We start from the raw sequence: 18,072 nt of genomic DNA, 5'->3' as shown, positions 1-18,072 counted from the left end.
TTGAATGGGATTATGTTGAATTTATATGTCAGTTTTCCCAAAATTAACAGCATTAACAATACTGAGTTTTTAAATTTAGACATTTTAAAATTTATCCTCACAAACATTTTGTAGTTTTCAGTGTATGGGTTTTGTTCATATGTTGTTAAATTTATTTCTAAATAGTTTGGGCTTTTTGATGCTACTTTAAAAAATGGTATAGCTTTGTTTTGTAAATTTTGTTTTTCAAATTTTACTGCTGCTATATACAAATATAATTGATTTTGTAAACTGACATCCTTTTCCAGCTAGTATTGTTGCGTAACAAATTGCTCCAAACTTCCCGACTTAAAGGAACTATTTTATTATGCTCACAGATTCTTTCAGTCAGGATTTCAATCAGGATATGGCCTGTATTGCTTATCGATGTGCCACAATGTCTGGAGCCTCAGGTGGGGAGACTTGAAGGTGGGTAAGGTGATGGTTAGGGGCTGGAATCATCTGAAGTCTCACCAATATATGTGTGAGCTCCTGGTACATGGGCTCAGGCAGGGCGGCGTAGAGGGTGCCCTGAGACTAGGACTACAGGGTGATTGCTGTCTCATGGCCTCTCCCTTTGACTCACCAGCCTCACAGCAAGGTGGCCTTATGATAGTTAGAGTTCTTACATAACAGGGCAAGGCTCCCAGTAAGATTTCCAGCCAACAGGATGTAAGGTGCATTTTTCATGACTGAGCCTCTGAAATCACACAGTATCACTTCTACTGTACTCTTGGTTGAAGCAGTCACAAGTCTTCCCAGATTCAAAGAGAGGGAAATTGGACTCTATCTCTTGATACAGGAGTGACATGGTCACATAGTAAAAGATCATGCAGGATAGGAGATACTATTGTGGCTACTTTTGGAAAATGTAATGTGCCTCACCTTTCTGGTGATCTTACTAAATTCACTGACTAGTTCTAGGAGCTTCTTGGTAGATGCCTTAGGAGTTTCTGTGTACACAATCATGTCATCTACACATAAAGAGAGCCTTACTTCTTTCTATACACTTGCGTGGCTTTTATTTCCTTTTCTTGACTTATTGCATTGTCAAGGCCCTCAAGTGATGAGAGCAGACATTTTTACCTCCTTGCAGATACTGTGGGGAGAGTGAAGCATTCAGGCTCTCAACATGCAGTATGATGGTAGCTCTTGGCTTTTTATAGATGCCCTTTTTCAGGGTGGTTGCTGACAGTGCAAATACCACAGTCGAGTCTATATTTTTAATAAGCACTCTGGTTTATTTTGATAGGTCTTTACGTTTGAGGAATACTGGTATAAATGTCATAAGAAGTTGAGGATTGAATTCTTAAGACCTGGTGGAAGAAGACCAGGGTGTCAGATTATAGTTTGCTTTGCTGAGTCTTTTAAAAAAAATTATGAATTGATATTTTATCAAATGCTTTTTCTTCTGTTGATATGATCATATAATTTTTCTTACTTATTCTGTTAATGTAGCGGAGGACCTTAATGAACTTTGATTGTTAGGCTGACCTGCATTTCTGGGAAACCCCACTTGGTCATGAGATACTAGCCTTTTTTTGTATTTCTAGATTTTCTTTGGTAATATGTATTTAAAGATTTTCACCTCTATGTTCATGAGGAATATTGTGTTCTACTTTCTTTTCTTCTAATGTCTTTTTCATTTTTAACATTAGGGAAATGGTGGCCTATAATTTCTGAAAGAATTTGTGTAAGATTAGTATTATTTTTTCCTGAAACTTACATATTTGATAGAGTTGAACAGTGAAGCCATCTTGCCCTGGAACTTTCTTTGTGGGAAAGTTTTAACTATAAATTCAATTTCTGCTCTAGCTAGGGCTCCAGATTTTCTACTTCTTCTCTTGTCAGTTTTTTTAAAAAGCTTTTTTAAAAAAAGATTTTATTTATTTATTTGAGAGAGAGAGCGCACAAGAGAGCATAAGTAGGCATAGCGGCAGGCAGAGGGAGAGGGAGAGAGAGCATGAATGGGGAAGGGGCAGAGGGAGAGGGAGAAGCAGGCTCCCCATTGAGCAGGGAGCCTGATGTGGGGCTCGATCCCAGGACCCCAGGATTATGACCTGAGCCGAAGGCAGACGGTTAACTGACTGAGCCACCCAGGTGCCCCTCTTGTCAGTTTGACTTTGAAGGGATTTGGTCATTTTAAACAAGTTGTCTAATTTACTGGCATACTGTTGTTCATAATACTCTTTTATTCTTTTAATGTCTGTAGGAACTACAGTGATGTCTTCCCTTCCTAACACTGGTAATTAAACTTAGTGATATTTGTTCTGAGATCTGTCACATGGTCTGTCTTGGTGAGTATCTCATGTGTCCTTGGAAAGAATGTCTGGTTTGCTTTGTTGGGGGAGATTGTCATAAATGTCAGTCAGGTCAGGTTGGTTGATAGTGTTAGTCCAGTCTTCTCTGCTTTTACTGATTTCCTGTGTCCTTTTTCTATCAGCTACTGAGTGAGGACTTTTGAAATTTCTAATTATAATGGTTGATTTGTCTCTTTTAGTTTCGTCAGGTCTTGCTTCGCATAATCTGAATCTCATTTATTAGACACACACATGTAGGATTAGCTTTTAGGTTTTCTTGATGAATTTATATGTTCGTTATTTCTATTTATTGTTGTGAAATACTCCTCATTATTTCTGGTCATGTTTCCTGTTCTGGATTTCCGTTCATTGGATATTAATGTAGCCATTGCACCTCCCTTGGCTTAGTCTTGGTGCATCTTTTTCTGTCCCTTTGCTTCCCATCTGTGGGTGTCTTGTTTACTGCGCGTTTCTTGTAGAGAGCTTACAGTTGGATTTTGCTTTATTTTTTTAAGTGTGTTTGGTTCATACACATTCATAGGTTTCCAGTGTCATTATTTGTAGGGCTGGGGCTTAGGCTGCCACCCTGGTATTTATTTTATATTTATTTTATCTTTTTTTTAATCCTCCCCCCCCACGTTCTTTTGGATGAATTGAGTAATTTTAAAAATTAATGGGCTTCGTTTTTAGAGCAGTTTTAGGTGTGTAGAAATACTCAGTAGAAGATATGGTCTCCGCAGACTCCCTCCCAGGTCCTTACGGACGCGGCTCCTCCTCTTACCAGCGTCTCGCGTCAGTGCGGTGCGTCTGGTACAAGTGGGAGCCAGCGTTGGTCTGTTACTACTAGCTAGAGCCCAGAGTTGACACGAGGGTTCTCTCTTGGCCTTAGCCCGTCTCTGGGTTTGGACAGATTATTTCCCCCGTTACAGTCGCTCAGGGTCGTTTCAGTGCCTTACAGCTCTACCCGTCCATCCTGTCTTCCCCTGAGACCCTTGACAACCCCTGGTAGTGGCTGAAAACAGGCTTTTAGCATCGTCCCCATTGTCGCAGTGGCTGACAGTGGGAGCACTGGGTGCTACATCAGGGCTGGGGGGAGCCTCCATCTTCGCTGCTATCCTGTGACCCGTGTCACCATGGAAGGCGGGCACTGGGAGGGAGGTTCCAGGTTCTTGGGTATAGCGACTCATTTAACACCCCCTAGTGCCTCGTGAAGCGGCCATTCCTGTCTCACAGACGAGAAGACGGGAGATCAGAGAAATGAAGCTTGCACTAAGGAAGTGAGGAGTTGGCTCGATATATTGTTACGACACTCCTCCACCTGAGCGTGGTTTCTGAGAAACATGCCGTGGAGCTCTGTCCTTGTCCTCGTCCTTCCCCCTCTTCCCCGAGACTATAATGAAGACATTGAGGGTGTAAGTGTAACCAGTGCCTCTAAGCTTGGAGGGACAGCTAATGTGATAGATGACATAATCAAGATTCAGAATGAGTTCAGCTGCCTGGAATGCCACCCGAGAACCAATCAAGTGAACGAGCTAATAGGAATAAATGAAGAGCCCTATGTTCAAGTTCAGAAACCCAACCAGTAATATAGGTCGTTGAAAGTGGTTTGGATAATTTTGGGCCACCTGTGTCTTTGGTGGGAGGCTCTCCTGGTCATTTGACCTGGATTAGGGCATCGGTCTGGCAGCTGACTCCCCTGCATCCTCTTTGCTCCTCTGTTACTCTGTGCCTTGCGGCCAGAGGCATCCTCTCTGAATGCACATCTTGTAAGCGTGGTGACTCCCCATCTTCACATCGGTACCTTCATTCCATGGCTGTGCTCTGGTCTTACCCTTCCCTCCCAGTTGGTCTCCCAGCCTCAGAATGGTCTTCTCCCACCTTACCCCAGCCTCCTTGCTGCCCCTCCAGCTGTCCTGGCCTGCATTCCCCTCCTGGGAGATGCCCTGCTATGGGCTGCTGCCACGGCTGTTCTGCGCACTGCTCCCTTCTTTCTGCCTCTCCACTCAGGCTTCATATCCTCAGCCTGGTCTCCAGGTGGGGCTCCCTGTTCTGTGCTGTGAGGGCAGGCGGGGCTTCCCACATCACAGTGAGCCCTTCCCATGTACTTGTGTGGCTTGCGTGATGAACATTTGTTTAACTGGTCTCTCTGTGAACACAAGGGCCCTTGGTTTTTCTCCCCGACTGTGTGGGGTACCCAAAGACCAGCCCAAGGTTCAGTGCCCCTGGAGAATCAGTATATAGTTGTACTCACAGCTATGATTCATTCTAGTACCAGCACACGAAGCAGAACCAGCCAAGTGGGGAGGCCCAGAGGAAAGCAGGGGTAAACTCCTGCATGTTCTGTCTTGGTGGAGGCACACGGGACACATGTCACGTCGCCAGCGGTGAGTCATGACAGCAGGTGTGAAATGTCCACCTGAGAGCTCGTTAGAGACTCTGTGCCTGGGTTCTATGGAGAGCTTGTCACCTCGACACACTCTGCCTGGCACTTTCCAAAATTCCAGACTCCCAGAAGGAAAGCAGTTCAGCATAGGCCACACTGTTGGTTGAGGCCCAGTGAAGCATTCTTATTTGTTTGGGAATGATGGGAACGCTCCTGAACTCTTGGGTCTCCAGTGCCAGCTGAGGGAGGGCTGGCCTTGCACACGAGCCTGCCTGAGGACAGCAGTCCCAGACCTGCTCTTCTGTGGGCCATCTCTGCCAGGACTCAGCATGTCACATGGCCCACGGGAGGATGCAGTAAGTGGTTCTTGGGGAGAGGAAAGAGCTCCCAGTCTGACCCCATTCTGCCACGGACTGGACGGCTGCATTACTTGCAGTCGCCGGGGTGATGTCCTGTTGGGTGACACTGAGTGCAGCTGTGGCAGCAGGTTCTGCTCTCTGACGTCTGCGCTTCTGGGACCCCGTGGGGCACTTTGTCCAGGGCTGTGCACGGGGCCTGGGGGCACCTGTAAGAGATGATGGACGCAGAGGTCTTTTAGGCCATTGATTGCGAAAAGGACTTGCTGAGCTGTTCCAGAGATAGGTTCAGCACAGGAAGGAACCATGTTCCAGGGAGGGAGGCCAGGAGGCGGGGGTCTCTGGTTGGGGGCACAGCCGCTTGTCACAGGGGCTCCCGGAGCTGCGTGCTGTAGCTGGCGGAGGCTGTGGGGCCTCCAGCTCAGCCCGTGAATTTAATTTTCAGCTCGTCTCTGCAGTGCTCCTTCAGAAAATGTTATTCTGCTTTTCTCCCGAAGAGCATGAAAGTGCTGTTTGTTTTTGCCGAAGTGTGAGGTGGGGTGGCAGCAGATGTGAGGCTGGCCGTGTGCGTGCTTTGGTTTCTGCGAATACAGACTTTACCTTCTGTAAAACAGTCCCCAAAGGTCACTGTATTCCTCAGACCTTTCTTCCTCTGACTCGTAAGTTCCGTATAGCGTATTCTTTTTTAAAGACATAAAATCAAATCTCAATTAGAAAGGATATGAATGTTTACTTTTTCAGAAGGGGTGATATTATTACTGTTAGTATGTCCATAAATGTGTAGTATTCTGCGCCCATTCACAGCTTTGTGTAGCAGGTGTGTTCTCTGTGCCAGGTGTGTGTGCAGGTGCGTGTTTGGTCGGGGTGCTGGGGGCGGTGGCCTAGGCATACATCTGGTGTCCTGGCCTTGAGCAGGCAGAACCCGTGGGAGGTGCTGTGCTGGCGGGATCTTGCTGGGCCACAGGCACTGCCCCCCCCCCCCCCGAAGGGAGGGCCTGAGTACCACGTGTCTCTCAGAGGGGCTGGTGCTGGGGCCACAGAATGTTCTTTCCCCCTTACACCTTCTCACTCAGCTTTCTGGCTCTGGAATGTCCTTGATGTGCCCTTCAAAGCCTTCCTGGCCACTGAGCAGGGCCACCCACGGCCTGGGCTCCCTCCGCTGACCACTGTGCCCTGCCTCTCTGGGCTCTGCCCGCTAAGCCCCATCTTATCATCTGGGTTGGAGCCTGTCTGAAGGCTGGTCTTTGCCTGGGACCCAAGTCCAGAATGCCAAGGCCACAGCCCGTCCATCAGTCTCTTCTGGTCCTTTCAAAACACAGAGGGTTGTTTTTTGTTTTGTTTTGTTTTGTTTTTGTTTTTGTTTTTTTTCCCCCTCAGATTTTGAAGGCTCTCAGGTGTTATTCTTTTCTCATTGTTGGATTTCCAAGAAAACCTATCTTCCCTACCTGGGTTTTGAACAAATTGAGAAATAAAACAAAATAGTGGCAGATGGAGACTGAAGAATAACTTTTATTTCTTCTAAATGAGAATCTTGAAATCCTATCTTAGTGTGAGAGCCGAATAAACCGGCTGACCGAATCCCAGGATTACTCGGGCTTACCCACCCCATCAGAGCCAGCGCTGGGGCAGAGCAGGCCGCCCTCGTGTGCAGCATGGCTTTTGAGGGGAGCAGCTTGCCCGGGGGCGTAGCTGGCTCTGACAGGTGGAAGGAGGGCTGAGCCCATGGCCTGTCTGTTCTGCCAGCTTAAGCAATTGGTAAGTGGCCTTCTTGTGGCACGTATCGTGGGGATAGAGAAGGTCCAGGAGTGGCGCCAACTGAATCCCCTTGGAGAGGGACAGGAGGAGATCCATAGCCCATTAGGATGAACCCACTGCCAGTGAAGCCCTCGCCTCTTTGTTCTCCTGGGTCCACCAGGGGAGGGTGTTAGAATGCACCCCTGATGGCTCTGGAATTTATCAGAACTGAACATTAATTAAACAACCTGCAAGGCCTCTGCCCAAGGCTGCAGCGTATTTCCCATCCTGAATTATATCCAGGTATATTGTTCAACCTGGCTCATCAGAAATTCTGCTGTGAGGTTAAGCGATAGTGTATAAACTTCCAACAAGGCAGTATGCTCCATATTTGAATATAAATCTCCTTCTGTTATCCAATTTCCAGGGAGAAATGAAGTGTCAGAGGCTAACCCTGGCAAGCTCAAGTCCAAAACCCAAATTTCTTACCCCGTTAAAGTTCAGATACATGAAAGCTTATAGTGTGTCCTTAACAGACACACACACGGCTCCGGCAGGCGCTGAGGTCCTGCCCATTAAACGCGAGGCCCCGACTCCCTCCTCCAGAGCTCAGGGTTTAGCAGGACCGGCAGGCCTGTCACCGGGTCTAGGAGACGGTCACGCCAGGCCCTGTGACGTCACCCCGGGAGCGCCATCCTTTGTGCCTTGGCGTCGCCCCGGGTGAGGTCGGTGCCCGCAGCTCCTCTTGGTTTTGCGCTGGCAGAGACACCACGGCTTGGAACCCAGGACCTGTCACTCCAGATCCACTTGGGGGAGATCGCTCAGCGAGGGGGCAGGGCTGACTGTCCATGTTCCACGACTGCGGAAGTTCCTCGCTGCCCCGTAGGAGATTTTAGTTCTGTGCCCCAGCGGCTGCCGCTCCTGCTCCAGCTCGGGCTGTGGGTGTGCCTGTGTGGTGGTGGGTGTGCGTGCACGCGGGGAACGCAGCGCTGACTGTACAGGGGCGGGGGGCGCGGACCCCCACATCTGAGTCTGGCCTCCTGAGCTGCTCCACGCTGACCTCAGCCCTGCCGTGTTTCACCTGGAACCCCCCTCGCGGATTCTGGATGGCGGCTCTAGGTGCTATTGCCCATCTCCGGGGCCTCCCAAGGGCCGCGGCCTGTGCCGCCAGTTGCTCTGTCCCCTCCAGGTTTGGACTCTGAGTTTTGTGGGCACGGCCCCTTGCTCACAGAGGTGTCTGTACGGTCGACTGTCTGGGACTATTCGTGTCCGGTCTGGACTTGCCCTCTACTTCCCTGGGGCCCTGAATGCAGGCCGAGATGTGGGGCGGCTGCCCAGAAGCTGTCCCTGCGTGAACGATGGCCCCTCTCCCCACCACAGTGCCCGTGGTGCGTGGCAGCAGCAGGAGTGCTGCCCACTATCTACAAGGCCACAGGGCTGCAGCTGCCTGTGCCTCGCCCGTGTCACCCACACCTTATAGAGGCCAGGGGTCTCGCTGTCCTTGGTGCAGCTTGTGCGACCTGCCTGGTGTCGCTCCCTGAGGACGAGCCATTCCGTCCCGGCACTGGCCCGGCACGAGTCTGCGTGAGCTGCTGGGGCCGAGGCCTGTGTGCTCAGTAGAGTCCGGGGATCCACAGGGGTTGCTGTGGGGTATTGATTCCTCCAGATTCTCTTCTTGTCCTTTTATCTTAGTGGGTCCTAGGGGCCCCAGTGAAGAACATCCCCAAAGCCTCCTGTATTCCTGTGGCTGCTGTAACAATCACTATGGGCTTAGGGGCTGGAAACAACACAGATTATTTATTGCCTCTTGGTTCTGAAGGCCGGGCTTCTGATGTGTGTCTTGTGTGGGCGAACTCAAGGTGTGGGCTGGAGGCTCCAGGGAGATCTCACAGCCTGACCTTTTCCCAGCCCGCGTCCCTTGCCTCGTGGCTCCTTCCTCCATCTTCAACGCTGCTGCGGCAGGTCGAGTCCTTCTCATGCTCCCGTGGACTTGTCAGGACCCCGGGACTGCAGTGGGCCTCGGCTAGTCCGGATAATTCCCCTTGGTCAGTGGATTGGCACCTTTGTGGCCTTCTGCAGGCTCTGGGCTAAGGCCGTAGACCTCTTTGGGGCTGTCTCTGCCTTGCATGTGTGTCTCCGCGTGGACTCCTGTGCCTTTGGAGCCCAGCGGCCCTGCTGAAGGTGATGGAGCCTGGCTGAGGCCCCGCCTTTGTTCCTGGGCCCCCCCAGCGTGGTCCCCTGGCCTGGTTTCCTGGATGCCTCAGAGCAGACCCAGAAGGCAGCATTATTGTCACGGTGTGGATGACCAACGGGAGCCCAGAGAGGTGACGTTGCTTGCTGAGGCCGCGCACCCGAGTAGCAGAGCTGGGCTCCTTTTCTGGATCTGTTTTACCGAGGACTTGTCCCACTTGACGCCTGCACTGGTTTTCCTGTCTCAGTTTATCAGCTCCTTCACCTGGGTTCACCGAGAGTGGTCACATGTTCACACTTCACTCGAGCAGCGGCCGTGTCATTCGCCCTGGGACAGTGGGCGGGATGCCGGCCCCATCAGCACTGGGCCTGGGCGCCGTTCCGCATCCGCTCGTCTGGCACTGGCGCGTGCCCGCTGCCCATGCGGGGGCCTGGCAGCTGCTTCCAGCACACACTTCTCAAGGAGCTGCCCGTGCCCACGCCCATTTGTTCCAATGTAAATGTAAATATCTGCATTTACATAAAGAGGTGTCCCAGTAAATGCTCCCCTAGTCAGGTGTGCTCGCCCTCTGACGTCGGGCAGGGCCGGACCTGACCCCCGACGGGATTGTGCTGCGGACCTGCCGTTGTGACAGCCTGGTGCCCCGTGCACGGATCAGTTGGTGAATTCGTTCTGCTGTGAAACTGCTCACCTTTGTGCCGACTTCCTTCTTCTCCTTTGGAAGGTGTGTCTTATTTTCTGCTCACATGATATTTGTTATTTTTCTCTTAGGACAACTATACCTTTGCCCAACCTGGGATTCAAATGAAGGTGAAAATGTTGGAAGAGCTCGTGAGCCGGATTGACGGTAAGCCTGCTTCCCGAGCAGCCATCTCCCTGAGGGTCCGGGAGGAGGCAGTGGGAGGCCCCGGACTTGCCCTCACCCTGGCAGGATGCTGCCCTCACTCAGCCTGTGGGTCCTGGCTCCCGCAGGGCAGGGCCGTGCACTCTTCTGGTCAGCCCCCTGGAGCACAAGACTCTCCCCTTCCTTTTTATTAAGGCGACATAATCGGAATTCAGTGCAGGCACTTTGCAGGGAGTAATGAGTGTGCCCCAGAAGCGGGCAGCTCTCACTCCTTATTAAGCCCAATGATTGTCATAATCTGGGCGACAGCATGGTTGTTTATGGCTGTCCTTTGGCACTGTGTTCCCTGCCTTTGTGCATCATTATGCTGTCAAGGATGCCGGCATAACTTCTCCACGGAATCCAATTAATTACCAAGTCTGGAAGTAACATCTTTAATATCACAGAAAAATGATAGTGTGTGCTCGGCCGTTTTAGATTATGCTTTCATATTTAAGTGGGGGCTTTGAAATACTTTCTACCTTCATTCTTAAAATAATTTCCCCTATGATGTGCTGACTGTCATACTGCAATAGCAGAGTTTAATTAAATGAAAGTTGGGAGATAATGCCTGCCCATTCCAAGCATATTCTCCTGATAGTTTGTTACATTAATGAGCGGAGCATTAACGAAATGATACCGAGCAGAACCATGCGTAGATTTGTGGCACCAGCCGGTCAGCGGTGAGGTACAGAGAAGAGAAAGGTTCTTTTCACAAAGAGCCTCATGTGAGCTCGGCAGGTGATTTCGCTGAATGTACAGAGAAATTGTGCTTTGCTTCCAATGTGGATGCAGGGGTGTGCGTTCCGGTGCTGCCTCCGCCTCCCCGGCGTTACGGTGCCTCTCCCCTTGCTGTGCCACTCGCAGCAGCAAACTGAAATGGTAATAATCTGCCCCAGAAAGGCACTTGGTTTGGGGAACTATCGAATGACATTATAAAATGGAGTTGTACAAATTATAAACTCCATTTTGTTCCTTGATTGAGTCTGATTTTCGACTATGTATCTAATGGTTATTACCTAATTTCCATACGGTGAGGTTTTTCACGGTTCTTCCAGTAGTACTCTATTTGATTCAGTATATTTAGCTGCTTTCCAACCTGTCTACTCAAAGTGCTGTTCCCTGCTTATGTCACTGTGCGTATGGTTAGCTTCGCAGTGAGACCTCGGGACGTGGCTGGGTTTCCCCACTAGCAGCTTCACAGCTTCCCCGGTCTCAGCTCGCGGAGCAGTGGTCTGCGGTAGATGTGAATTACACTCCCTGGGCAGGTTCTTCTCTTCCCCTCGTGTCCCTTAGAAGGCATACTTTATATTTTCGTGGAGGTTAGTGAGTCCTGGTTAGTGCTCACTTGCTCCAGTGCTACGGTTGGGGAAATACTTGAGTTGATTTCTCTGGTGCTATGGTTTGGAAAGAAGCACATTGCAGATTTGCTGGATGATTGTTTAAAAGAGCAGCCACAGCGACCAAAGGAATCCCAACCCAAGCTGTGCTTTTTCGTAAATCACATTTCTCAGTGCGGTTCCTGAGGAGGGTACTTTCGTCCTGCAGTGTTTGGCTTAAAGGATCAGTTCTTCACAACAGAGAAGCTTCTTTTACAGAATAGATAGGTAAAATACGCGAAAGCTGTAGCCAGTTTGTAACTGTTCTTCTCATGAAACCTTAAACACCCAGGGTTTCCAAGCAGGAAGTGCACACAGTGGACAGAGTTTGGACTCTCTGGCTGGCGGGTGCCCAGGCCCCTTAGCAGCCCCTTGGGAGAGGCACCTGCAGGCCTCAGCTGCGTGAAGTTCACCCTCCCCCCATTCCATCACTCACCTCTTAGAGCAGTTGTGGACTAGGAACTTTTGCAGGGACTATAAAGATTTTATTAAGGGCAGGATATGTTAGGAAGAAAAAGTGCTTTAAAAACCCCCACTGCCTCATTTCTGCATTTTAGGGGAAGGACAGCACTTATTTCAGAGCTCTTTGGCACCTCGAGAGCATTATGCTAAGGGAAATAAGTCGGACAGAGAGAGACAGATCCTGTATGAGCTCTCTTATATACGCAATCTTAAAGGAAAACCCACCTAAAATATCGTAGATGTGAGGAATGGATTGGTGGTTGCAAGAGGTGGGGGCTGCGGGGGGTGGGGGTGGGGTGGAGAAATGGGTGAATTTTTTTTTTTTAAGTTTAAATACACTGAAAGAAGTTAAAAGAAAAAAGGAAGGTGAGGTTTTATGGGCATGGCCCAGAAAGGACTAGTGTCGGAAAGAGCTGAATTGCTCCGTAAAGTTAAAGGAAGCCTGGAGCCCCAGCAGTTGTGTTGTGAAGAACAGAATGACGAGGTGGAGGAGGACAGAGGTCTTGGGGGGGCACAGAAGAAAGCACGGTGAGGAGGTGAGGGGAAGACCAGAAGAGAGACAGCATCACCGTCTTATTTTGTGGTGGGGAGGGTTGACTAAAGAATTTCTCAAAAGCACGTTTAAGTGGTTTTCTGTTTAGAGTGGTGTTGTACCCCCTCTCTGCTACCCTTAAACCCTCTGTGAAGGTATGTTATGTAGACAGGAAGATGCCCTTCTTGAGGAGAGACAGGTGTGTCTGTAGTGGTGCCATGTGGAGTGCAAGATGGCAGTAGCCCAGGAGGCGGTGTGCTGGGCAGGGGTGATGATGTGTCTCAGGAGAGCTAAGGTGGCTCAGGAGAACCCAGGGGAATCCCCTGTGGTGTGTGGGGGCCAAGCGGTAGGACTTCCCTCAGAATGAGAGGTGAAGACTTGAGCCACTTAACTCAGAATGGAGGACAAAGGTGAGAGTAGATGGGCCTCACTTCCGGTGGTGTTGGGTCTGATGATTCCACCCACGCTGCCCACTGAACACCCCTAAAAAACTTGAGAGGATTCATTTCAAAGCTAGTAAAAAACAGGGGGGAAAAAAAGAAAAGAAAAAAATGAAAGAAAGAAAAAGGAAACACATTTCTTTTTAAAATCACTGAGCTATCAAAAAGACAAACCTCCCTGGCTACATTCTAGGAGAAGGTTGGGGCTCAGAGAGATGAGCCCAGCACTAACTGCTGTTCTTCTAAGGGCATCTGCTCATCTGGAAAAAAGAATTCCAACGTAAGTTGTTGTTTTGAGTCTCCTGGAATGAATGGGTTTCGCTACCCCGGACAGAGAATGCCCATAAACTTCCTGGGACCAAGCAGAGTGACCATCAGGGAAAACTGGAATGAGACAGCCTTCATACAGTCTTGTAATCTTGGTTCACGTCACCTGGGAGGACAAGGGTTGTTTGAACCTTAGTTATGGGACTTTTCTACTGGAGCACTCACAGTGCTTGGGACACGCCAAGCAAAATTGTTTCTGGAGGAGGTCACCAGAACTAAAATTGTTTCTACAGACATGTACATTTTTCAAATAAAATGATCTGCGTACAGTCAAAGCTTGTCACCCATTCGAAACTCCCTAAGTAAACCAAACAGAAACAACAGATAACAGAAACTAGCCCACAGAATGTTGTGCTTTTGTAATTGTTAGGCACATACCAGGAAACCATTATCCTTAACTCCGTATGAAGAAATAAAAACAGATAATCTTGAATATGTTTGCAGGGGAAAAGGAAACTGTATAATTTTATAGAAGAGATTTGAAAAAATGACCAAATAGAATTTCTGGAATTGAAAAATATGTTAACCAAATTAAAAACATGGTGGTTAGATGCAGCTAAAGAGAACACGAGTGACCTGGAAGATGGTTGGAAGGAAATAGCCGTGATGAAACCTGGAGAGTAGGAATGTGGAAGGGTGTGGTCAGGAAGCCTAATGTGTATTTGTTTGGAGTCGCAGGAGGAGAAGAGAGAGAAGGAGTGAGAATTTGGAGAGGTAATGATGGAGTTGTTTTCCAAAAGTCCTGAGATGTACCAACTCGGAGATTCAAGAGACCATTGGGTCCAGAGGAGAATTACTAATGGGAAAACTGTATGTGAGCACATCCTTATGAAGTTTAATTACACTAAAAACAAAGTCTTGAAGCAGCTGGAGGAAAAAATTATTCTCTAAGAACAGCTATTTGAGAACTGACTTCTCAACATAAAGATGAGAACGTGTCTTCAGCATGCCACAAGAATATAACTCACTGTAGGGTCTACATCCTGCAAGAACGCCTGTCTGGAATGAACTCGGAATTGCACGAGGCCACCGAAATCTGCATTGTTTGCATTCCGTTTAAGAAACTGCAGATTGAGAAGGGAAGCAAATAAAAGCACACACAGCCTACTTTTGCAGCGTAAGTAGGGACAGTAATTACTATGAACCAAATCCCTTGTAAGTAGGCAAATCAGCATCCATCCCCAGCCCTTGGGGAGGGTTAGGTGCAAAAAGCCTGTGGAAAAGGGGAGACGGTATGTGGGTATCTAAGGAGGAATAAAACCAGATAGAACCATCCCAGGAAGACAGAATCCCGCCCAGAATGGGAAAAGACTGACAGCACATCTGTGGTCTGCTGGATCAGAGCACTGGCTCCTGGGAAATCAGAAAGGATTTGGGATTTCCTGGATGAGTGGCCACTAAGACCTTAGCAGACACCCATTTCTAACAGTTACTTGTACTATTCGAGCTGAATTCTTGGGTCACATTTTTTTTTGGCCGTGTGCGTTCCCTTAGGGATAGGGACTTCTCCTTCCTGCCAAACAGTGCTTTGTATTGGCCCTAGAGCAGAGTAAGCAGCTTCCTGAGCAGACGAGTTCTGCCGTGACCAGTCAGCCTCCAGCAGGCCCCTCCCCGCCAGGGGACCTGAGATGTTTCCTTGGGGCCAGCCAGGTGCAAGTGGGGAGACTGAAGGATTGAGTCTGGGCACCGGCAGACTGGGGGCAGGTGTTGTGTGTTCCAGGTGAGAGAGCGGATTTGACGGGACGGCGGCGGTGCACGGAGGGTGGATCTCAGGCTTGAGTTAGGGAGCCTATCTTTTATCCAAAAGGCAACCTTGGGCTTTTTAAATTTTGCTGATACATTTATTTGATTTCTTAATCTGCTACCAGATGTCATTTCTTCTTCGATCTTGGGGAAAACTAGATCGCCCCTGGGGTTTGGTGTGGCTCACCGTCCTCTAGCCTGTGGAGCAGCCTCTTGAGTTCCCTGTCCCTTGCCCGTGGCCACAGTCTTTCTGGGAGAGGCTGTGCATAGAGCCATGGTTCACAGAAATCCATACCAGCATCAGTGGATTCTCTGCAACCACCCGTCATCACGGTGACTGTGGGTGCACATGACAGAGGCATCGCGTTGTCCTGCCTGTGGCCCGGAAACCCTCTGCTGCCTGCCGTGCGCCTCTCATTGTGCTCACACACGCCAGGAGCCTCAGTTGGCCTGGGGGCTGCTGTCGGGCTGGCCCTCGGCAGCTCCTCTGAAGCCTGGAGGACCTACGCAGGTGTGTGTGCATGCGCAGGTGTGTGTGCATGCAGGTGTGTGTGAGCGCAGGTATGTGTGCGAGTGCAGGTGTGTGCATGCGCGCAGGTGTGTCTTAGTGTGCGCAGGTGTGCGTGAGCACAGGTGTGCGCGTGCGCAGGTGTGTCTTAGTGCGCACAGGTGTGTGTGAGCACAGGTGTGCGCGTGTGCAGGTGTGTCTTAGTGCGTGCAGGTGCGTGTGTGCGCACAGGTGTGCGCGTGTGCAGGTGTGTCTTAGTGCGTGCAGGTGTGTGTGCAGGTGTGTCTTAGTGCGTGCAGGTGCGTGTGTGTGCACAGGTGTGCACATGCAGGTGTGCGCACGCAGGTGTGTGTGCAGGTGTGTCTTAGTGCATGCAGGTGTGCGTGTGCACAGGTGTGTGTGCACAGGTGTGTGTGTGCGTAGGTGTGTCTTAGTGCACGGAGGTGCGTGTGTGTGCCGGTGTGTGCGTGCAGGTGTGTCTTAGTGCACGCAGGTGCGTGTGTGTGCCGGTGTGTGCGTGCAGGCGTGTCTTAGTGCACGCAGGTGCGTGTGTGCACAGGTGTGTGCGCGTGCAGGTGTGCGCACGCAGGTGCGTGTGCGTGCAGGTGTGTGCGCACGCAGGTGTGTGTGTGCGCGCAGGTGTGTCTTAGTGCATGCACGGGTGTGCGCGCACAGGTGTGCTGCGCAAGCAAGTCTGCCTGTACCGGACAGTAGGGGTTGATTGGGATGGTTTTGCAGGTTGGATGCTGTGCTGATTTTTCCCAAGTCCCTCTACGCCAGCAGTGCCAGTCACTGCGGCTGCCCCTCTGCCCCCATCTCCAGGATTGGTGGTGTCTCCCCTTCTTCTGCCCTCCCTCTCTTGTCAGCAGCAGCTCCTTGTCTGTTGGCCACCATTCGTTCCTGCCAGACTCTGGCACACACTGTCGTGTCCTCTTCGGGACTGGTTAGAAACCCCATGTGGGGCGGAGGCCGGATATCACGGGTACAGTCACAGGAGGCTCGGCCAGGCCGGGAGCGGACAGCCGGCGAGTCTCAGCCGCTTAAACAGCAGGCGCGTCCTTCATGGCTTGGCTGGGGACTCTGTTCTGTGCAATTCTCGCTTTGGGACTCAGGCTAAGGGAGCCGCTGCGTCAGGAGTATCCTTGCCCAGGTCCTGTGACAGAGGAAAAGGATTTTGGGGAGACCTCATAGACTCCTAACACTTCCAACAGAAAGTGGTTCCTAATACTCTTCATTGGCCAAACGAAGTCCAGTGCTATGGCCAAAGTCAGGAGCAGAGGAAACCCTGCCCGCCCCAGCCCGGACCCACGGAGAGCACGGGGCTTTGGTGGACAGTGCTGGGCGCGCTGATCACAGCAGAGAGACGAGGTCACAGGTGAGAGCACGTGCTCTCAGTATTTCTGGTGGTTGTCAGTCTGTTCCCTACTTACTGAATCATTTTTGTATGTAAAATCCTGAGTGCCCCCCAGTGATTTGGTAATTTAGTGCTGTAATAACAAGCAGAGGTGAGCGCTGCTCAGACCTGGAAGAGGTCAGCTGCAGAGCACCTGCGGCGGCGTTTGCTCCACAGCCCACGCAGAGTGCTTACGTCTCCGAAAGCAATTTACCATGGTTGTGGCACAACCAGACGATACTCCTTACATGTTTATTGCCGTTACATCTGCTACATCTGACGTTAGCCTGCGAGAGCCCATGATGCCCCGCAAGCCCCATGTTCAGCCCCGGGGCCCTTCCAGTGAGAGCCCCCGTGACGGAACCTGGACAGCCGCACTGTGGGCTGTTGTCATGCAGCTTTTGTGACGTAAGAGGATGTAAATGAAATACTTGCCACATCTTTTGTTTACAACCATAATGGAGATCCTCTTTCAGTATTAAAAAGCAGTGTTTGAAGATACACAGCCTTAGTGGGTAGATAAATGTGCTTACGTCTGTGCTTGGTATTTTCAGAAGACTTCAAGTCAGCTCATAAAGCATTGCTTCAGAGATTAGCGTCCCATGGGGGGTAAAATGGGCACAGAAAGGGTAGCCAGGGGATTGTTCCTGGTGACGGGGTGGCTTCAGGATAGAGACAGGCCTGTCATCCGCCCCCCGCCCCTCCGAGGGCCCGGAACTGCTTGCTGTCCCCTGGGCCCTGGGTCTGCTTGGCTCTGCTCTGAAGTTGTTCCCAGAGACCGTAAATGCGAGAGGGCCCGGCGGGCCAGGAGGAGGAGGGAAACCTGGTTATTAATCAGCCAGGCTGAGCCAAGAGCTTCTGTGGATGTCGGCACAAGGATTTCCATCTTCAGTGTCGAGGCCGACTCCAGGCTGCTTGAGAAGGCCAGAGCCAAGCAGCAGAAGTGTCCGCTGTCGGAGTCCTAATCCAGACTGTGCCTTCTTTCCTTCAGTGAGGAAGGGGTAAGTCCTTCTTCCTGCCCGCTCTTAGTAGTGCCAGATTTAGCACGTGAGGGTAGGGAGCACCCAGTTACGTTTGAATTTCACATGAATCATAATTTTTTAGCCTAAGTATGACACATACTGAAATTCAGATTTCACCGGGCCTCTGGCATTTCATCTGGCGATTCTGTGCCAGCTGAGCTCCGTGGGGGCCCAGGTGAGCCTCGGACCCGGTCCTAGGCTGCAGGCTGCCACAGCTCCTGAGCTTAACAGGGGGCGGTGGAAATCTGCCTCCATGTGGTGGGCTATTTGGAATCTAAGAAGAATGTGTGTCTCCGTGCACGCACACACGCACGCACACACGTACACACACATGCACACAGCCCTCCATTCCACACTTTAGATGTGGTTCCTTTTATCGGTGTGGTTACTGTGTCTGAAGC

The 18,072-nt window shown here is 50.5% G+C and overlaps 1 protein-coding gene across 2 annotated transcripts in view; it reads left to right on the top strand.

Annotated features, from left to right (window-relative positions):
* TBC1D22A (TBC1 domain family member 22A) overlaps positions 1 to 18,072 on the top strand; it is a 316,479-nt gene that overhangs the window by 180,500 nt on the left and 117,907 nt on the right. For both annotated transcript variants that reach the window (XM_045779679.2, XM_045779681.2), the window contains exon 10: positions 9,754 to 9,829. In XM_045779679.2, the coding sequence (XP_045635635.1) occupies positions 9,754 to 9,829 (76 nt within the window). The remainder of the gene's footprint in view (positions 1 to 9,753; positions 9,830 to 18,072) is intronic.

The sequence above is a fragment of the Ursus americanus genome, chromosome 17 (assembly GCF_024610735.1).
Source record: "Ursus americanus isolate L20-20 chromosome 17, mUrsAme1.1.p, whole genome shotgun sequence".
In the NCBI taxonomy this organism is placed as follows: domain Eukaryota; kingdom Metazoa; phylum Chordata; class Mammalia; order Carnivora; family Ursidae; genus Ursus; species Ursus americanus.
This window is presented reverse-complemented; position numbering and strand designations above follow the sequence as displayed.